At 37.6% G+C, this 6,098-nt stretch overlaps 1 protein-coding gene across 1 annotated transcript; it reads left to right on the top strand.

Annotated features, from left to right (window-relative positions):
- The first annotated feature begins 708 nt into the window (after nucleotides 1-708).
- Nucleotides 709-5,870, top strand: LOC112514944 (serine/Arginine-related protein 53). Its single transcript, XM_025121592.1, has 6 exons — nucleotides 709-1,370; nucleotides 2,440-2,491; nucleotides 3,566-3,655; nucleotides 4,823-4,887; nucleotides 5,190-5,348; nucleotides 5,661-5,870. Exons 1-6 carry the CDS (start codon nucleotides 723-725, stop codon nucleotides 5,709-5,711), a joined length of 1,065 nt encoding a protein of 354 aa, XP_024977360.1. The 5' UTR covers nucleotides 709-722; the 3' UTR covers nucleotides 5,712-5,870.
- The last annotated feature ends 228 nt before the right edge of the window (nucleotides 5,871-6,098 follow it).

The following is a 6,098-nucleotide window of genomic DNA, read 5'->3' as shown; positions in this document are numbered from 1 at the left end:
GCTTATAAGTTGGATTGATTGAGTTGAAAACATTTGAACGAACCAACCAAATGTTTAAGGTTTGGAAAATCCAAACTTATATATGTTATTTTCTTTACTCATAATTTTTTTCATCATCATCTGATGCAACTTAGCCATACTTCTTAAATTTTAAATATATCCCATTCAACTATTTTTCTCAAATTACACATATATATTCACATGTACTGCACATATACGAAGGAGTATTATAAAGTTGGAGAAGAGAATGAAAATACATGTATAAGAAAATGTATATGATAGTGTAATTGTTTGATACATATACTAATAGAGAATTAACAATTATATTAAATGCAAAAAATAAAAAAAAATATCAGGTTCATCGGGTTGGGTTGGGTTTAAATGATCGTAACCCAATTCCAACCCAATACCTACGATTTGAATATTTTACAACTCAATTAGACATCAGGTTAGATTATTTCGTGTCGCGTTGGGTTGCTAGGTTGGCCAGGTTTTTGAACTATCCCTTGTTCAAATGCTTTCAAACCTGCCAACCCTAATAAATATTCTATTAAAAATCATTTTTTAAGCTATAATTTCTTAGAGGGTCAATATTGTATTAAGTGAAACTATAGGGACCTGAAAGGACAACTGAAACCGATTTTTCTGTTGCAGTTTACCCCTCTCTGTTTCTCTTTTCCAAATCCTTCCAAGCTTCATCGTCATTGAAGCAAATCAAATCAATGGAGGAAGAGAAAGCGGCAGCATACTACGAGGAGCTCACTCGCAAAGGCAGTGGCGCCGCTAGATTTAAACAAGGTCTTGGATTTTCCACTTCTTCATCCGCCGGCACCACCAATAGCAACCATAACGACGCCGTACCTGCCAGAGGCTCGGCTCTACCCTCTTCTTCTTCGTTCCTCAGCAGCTTCGTCAAAGCTTCGAGTCCTTCCAAGTCATCCGACATACAAAAGCAAGTTCAAATCGAATCTATCCAAAACAAACTCAAGAAGAAACCTAATTCTTCTTCTTCGTCTAGGGTTTCGGATGATCATCATTCTCGAGGTAGAGAAAGTGATAAGCATTCTTCGAGGCGTCGAAGGAGCAGAAGTAGAAGTAGAAGTAGAAGCAGAAATGGTGATGAGCGATCGAGGAATCGGCGTAGGCATAGGTCGAATAGTGGAGATAGAGATAGGTATGAAGATAGGGATCGTTATAGGGATAGAGAGAGGGGAAGAAGGAGAAGGAGTAGGTCTAGGAGTAGAAGCGTGTCTCCCCGGCGTCGGAGATCGGGAAAAAGCGTAAATGATGTCGATGATGATCGGAAGGCTAGAAAGGAGAAAACTGGTAGAATTGATCATGCAAAATTGATTGAAGGCTATGACACAATGGTATTCTTCTCAAACCCTTTTGATTCCATTATTCCAACTTTTATGGAGAGTGAGATTAGAATTCATGCATTACAATTCGAATTCAAGCATGATCAAACTTAAATCAATTTCTTTACCAATTTCTTAGTGTGTTGGGTTGCATTTGAACAACCCAATCCAATGTTTGTTGTTTGAAAAATCTCAACCTTTGGTGCATCAAAAATTTCCTTACGCCTCTTACCTTGAATATAGTGTTTTCTGTACTCTTAATTCATTTATTCATCATCAATCAATTGTTACAACTTATCTATATTTCTTAAGTAGATAACATCTATCTGCTTTTCTTAATTTGCATATATATGATCATATTTACTGAACATATATACGAAGGAGTTATATAGAGATGGAGAAGAGATTAAATTATATGTGTACGAACAGGGCGATGGTGTAATGGTCTAATGTACATATTGGTAAGGGACTTAACAATCATATTAAATCCAAGGAATAGAAGGATATTGTGTTCATCGGGTTGGGTTTGGTACAAATGGCCCTAAACCAATTCCAACAGTTTGAAGATTTTACAACTCAATTAGGCATCGGGTTGGGTTATTTCAGGATGGATTGGGTTGGTTGGGTTTTTGTGCATCCCTTGGATGCCATTTTATGTTTTATAGTACTTGCATTATCTTGGCATTCGAGAGATTGACGTTTTGGATCTTTTCTGCTTGGATTTCCGTTGTAAAGTAACAAATCTTTTTGCTAATAGTAAAAAGACACTATGGTTTTAGTCATTGTGGAAATAAATCCAGAAAAAACACTATGTTTGACATATTGCAAAGTGTTATATCATTTTTCCTTTTCACTAGAAGGATTGTTCGGTTGCAACAAAAAGATATGATGGTAACTCCATAGGTTTAAGGCCGGTCGGATGATGTTGTAGTAGTTCATATCATATATCTTTTCTCTTTGCTAGTTGTTATCTACCAAGGAAGCTAACCGATGCTATATTTTGAGTAGTGTCATTTTATTTTTTGTATGGTGTTGTATAAAATCACTGCCTAAAATATCTTATTTTTCGTGTTGGTTACAGTCACCAGCGGAAAGGGTCAAAGCAAAGATGAAACTTCAGCTTTCTGCAACTGGTAAGTTAATGTTATTAGTTCACTAACTGCTATCAACTTTTTGAAGACTTCATCCACTTCATTTGTATACTGTGAATCCCTATCTAATTGTTTGCTATATGTTTTAGTTGTAGCCATGTACCTATAATTTCAAAAAGCTTTCTGTATGCATGTATACTTATGGTTCATTCTTTCTTTTCCTAAACCCTAAACCATTTTTTAGAATGAAATTGTGGAGATAGGACAGAGTTTAGGTGAGGCAAGGTTTGGGCTGAAATTAGAAAGGAGGATACTCTTAACTTTATCATCCAATCATCACACCCAGGATAAGCTAGGGCATCTTACCTAGGTTGTTTTAAACAATCAAGTAGAATTCGATCCTTCTATTCAATCATCTTGTGGTCGATCTTGAGAATTGCAACCTACATCAAAACTAAGGCCATCTCCAACCGATGTGCTAACGAGCTAAAGTGTCATAATATAGGTACAAGTCATCTCCAACCAATGTGCTAAAGTGCTAAATAAATGTGCTCAAATGCTTCTTGGTGGATCATAAAGTAGTCCATGTTGAAACACACTAGCACACTTTAAGAAAAGGATGGACCTCATGAGTAGCCCATGGAGGTTCACCTGCGATTTGACCCAGGCCATTCATGGTCGTCCGGGGGATTAGTCGGTGCGTGTAAGCTGGCCCGGATACCCATGGACCATGGTTACCCAAAAAAAGAACCTGCAGGACTTTTCTCTTCCCAAGAGAGAACAGGTAGAAATTTGATTTCCACGATTTACCCTCATCTTCAATCCAGTAATGTCTTATTAATGGGTGGCAGCCAAATAGGACATAAAACCTTGAATGTAAACCAAACCAAACAAAGTCGGTATATCTCGTTCGAAAGCAGGGTCTGGGAGGTGTGGGATGTATACAGTCCTGACCTCTACCTCAAAGGATAGAGCGACTGTTTTCATAGAGACCCCTGGCTTGTGTGCATAACACATTGAATATATTGAACTGCAATCCATGTGAAATATATCTGCCTGTAATATGTCTTTTTGGCATCCTTGGTAACAATTCTATATGCCCTATATCATTTGCAGCCAAACTGGATGAAGCAAATGGCATGGGGTCAGGATGGGAAAGGTTTAAATTTGACAAAGATGCCCCACTTGATGACGAGGAGATTGAAGGTTAAAACTTTACGAACCTTCACCTAAATATTTTATACAATTACTGTTTGGTGATCATGTTTTGTTGATTATGTTCTCTTGATTTTTCTTTACATCCTATCGGTCTTATTACCCTGATTATTGTGAGTACTTGGTATCATTGGTAAAATTCTGCTTCCATTGGGAAAACAACGACCATCGACTTTAGATCCCTTTGCCGTCTTGGAGTGGTTGGCATTATACTGTTAATTAGGTTGCATTTTCTTCTAGTCTATCACAACTATGTTTTTGGTAGTCTATCGTTGCTTAGAACTGATGTGCCTGGAAGAGATTAGCTCCAACATGCCTTTTAAATTGTTAAATTTGCAATGTTTGCTTATACACATAATTTAAGAAAATTGTTCGAAATGTCAAACATCTAGGGTGAGTTCAGTACGCAGACTGGACGGGCGAGAGTCAGGTAGGCTGGTGAAAGAATTGTGGAAGTTTTTAGGGTTTTAAACTGAAATGGCTAGTTTAGTAATTTACCAATCTTGTACGACCTCCTTGATTTTTGTTCCACCTATTTTGGTGGGACAAAAAAAATGCAGTTTTGTCCCACTCAGTCTTGTCCAGTTGTCCTGTCCCACCATTGTCTCTTAGTTTTTTGTTCCACCTATTTTGGTGGGATAAAAAAGGGTCAGCTAAATGCACCCCTACCCACTAATTTTCTCGTCACAAACATCAACATTATGACTTAGAGGCCGTTTACCAAATGCTTACTCGGGTAAGTAAACATCAAGTTACATTACTTTATCGGATGAATATGATAAGAACCAATAATTTTACCCGGTAAGAGCGAGACAAGAACCAAGAGTCTTACCAGTAAGTGAAGGCGACGACTTTTACCACGGTAAGCGCTTATCGGGTAAATTATTGCATATAATACCGTTTTGGTGGACTAAAATTTTATCCGGCAAGTAAATGATAGTTTTAAATTTTACTTGAAAGCACTTACTGGATAAGTGTTTGGTAAACGACCCCTTACTTTTTACATTTTAAATGTATGATTTGACCCGATTCCTACATGGTGGATATAGCAACACCCACAAAAGGAATGCATTTTTGTCCCAATCAGTCCCATCATGTTCTGCATACCAATCGAAGTATTCGATACATACACTCATGTAATTACCATGCATCTTTCAGCTGCTGAAGATGATGGAGATTTGGTTAAGCACATCGGCCAAACTTTTCGCTTTTCTGCTGTCGAGGTAATTTTGCATTCTACTCTAACAGATGCACAAGGCTCGGGCCTTCCAAGCCTGTTTTCAATAAGCCAAAAAAGAGCCTGGCTTTGGGTGTGAAAATAGGCTTGATTGGGGTTTTTCGGGCTCGGGCTTTTGAAAAAAAAACCTGGCCTGTTCGGGCTTTTAGGTCTGGGCTTGGGGTTTGCTAAGCCTGCGCTTTTTCCGGCCAGGATTGGGGTTTTTTGTGCATCTTATTTTACACATTCTCTATTCGAGTATTTCCATTGAACTTTGGACATTGAGTGTATATTTTGTACATAATGAAGGCAAGAAGGGAGGAGAAGATTAAGGCTACCCACGATGAGGCTATTTTCGGAACTTCATCACTTGCACCACCTGTTGATACAGACAGTGAAGCAGAAGGAAACGATCACGCAAGAGAAAGTCCCGAAACTGCCCCTGCTGCAAGTCTTATAAGCGATCAGGTGCGTGAATCTTTACACATCACCATATTGTACTCCTTTGTCCCAAAATAAATGTCTACATGAAAAAGGGATGCTCTTTTTGAACTGTGAATTGTTGCTCTTTTTAATTAAGTAAATGACTATTTTACCCTTAATAATAAAGGATAAATAAATATCTCTATTTCATAATCAAGGGTAAAATTGGAAAGTGAACGCTTATCTTGGAAAAAATTAAAATAGAAATGTGGACTTGTATTTTGAGACGAAGGAAGTAGTTGCTAACATAAAGTTGTTGCCTCTATCGATTTTTTGATGCTGATTCCATTGCCATAGGTTCGAACATCGCAACAAGGCTCGTGGCGTGATCGTGCTCGCCGAGCTTGATTCAAGGATGAATCAATTGGTTGTATGCAAGTTTAATCTATCGTTTGTAGACCGTGTGTAAAAAAAGTAATAGACGTTGTTCGAAGATTCTTTTTTGTGGTTTTTCATGTGAAATTTGTGTGCAAAATAACGAAATTATGGAACAAAATATTACTTGTGTTACATTTAGTGATGGCCAAACTGGCCCGGCCAGGGACCGGTTATAGGACCATTAAGAGGAGCCTCTGAATCGTTAAGAGATGAATCTTGTTTGGCAAAAAAAAGTCTGTCTTTTAGTGGTTTTAAAACCCTCTGAATGATTTTGTATCTTAAGCCTCCTTTAACCATTCAACACCCTAATTTTATCGTAAACAATTACCAAACAATTATATTTTATTTTTTATTATA

Source organism: Cynara cardunculus (genome assembly GCF_001531365.2).
Source record: "Cynara cardunculus var. scolymus isolate 2C chromosome LG 6, CcrdV1, whole genome shotgun sequence".
Classification (NCBI taxonomy): Eukaryota; Viridiplantae; Streptophyta; class Magnoliopsida; order Asterales; family Asteraceae; genus Cynara; species Cynara cardunculus.
The sequence above is the reverse complement of the archived record's forward strand: the minus strand, read 5'-3'. Positions and strand labels throughout refer to the sequence as shown.

Coding starts and splice junctions, on each gene's coding strand:
- LOC112514944 (XM_025121592.1), top strand. CDS start 723: ATGGAGGAAGAGAAAGCGGCAGCATACTACGAGGAGCTCACTCGCAAA. Junction 2,492..3,565: donor ACTTCAGCTTTCTGCAACTG/GTAAGTTAATGT, acceptor TATCATTTGCAG/CCAAACTGGATGAAGCAAAT. Junction 5,349..5,660: donor CAAGTCTTATAAGCGATCAG/GTGCGTGAATCT, acceptor CCATTGCCATAG/GTTCGAACATCGCAACAAGG.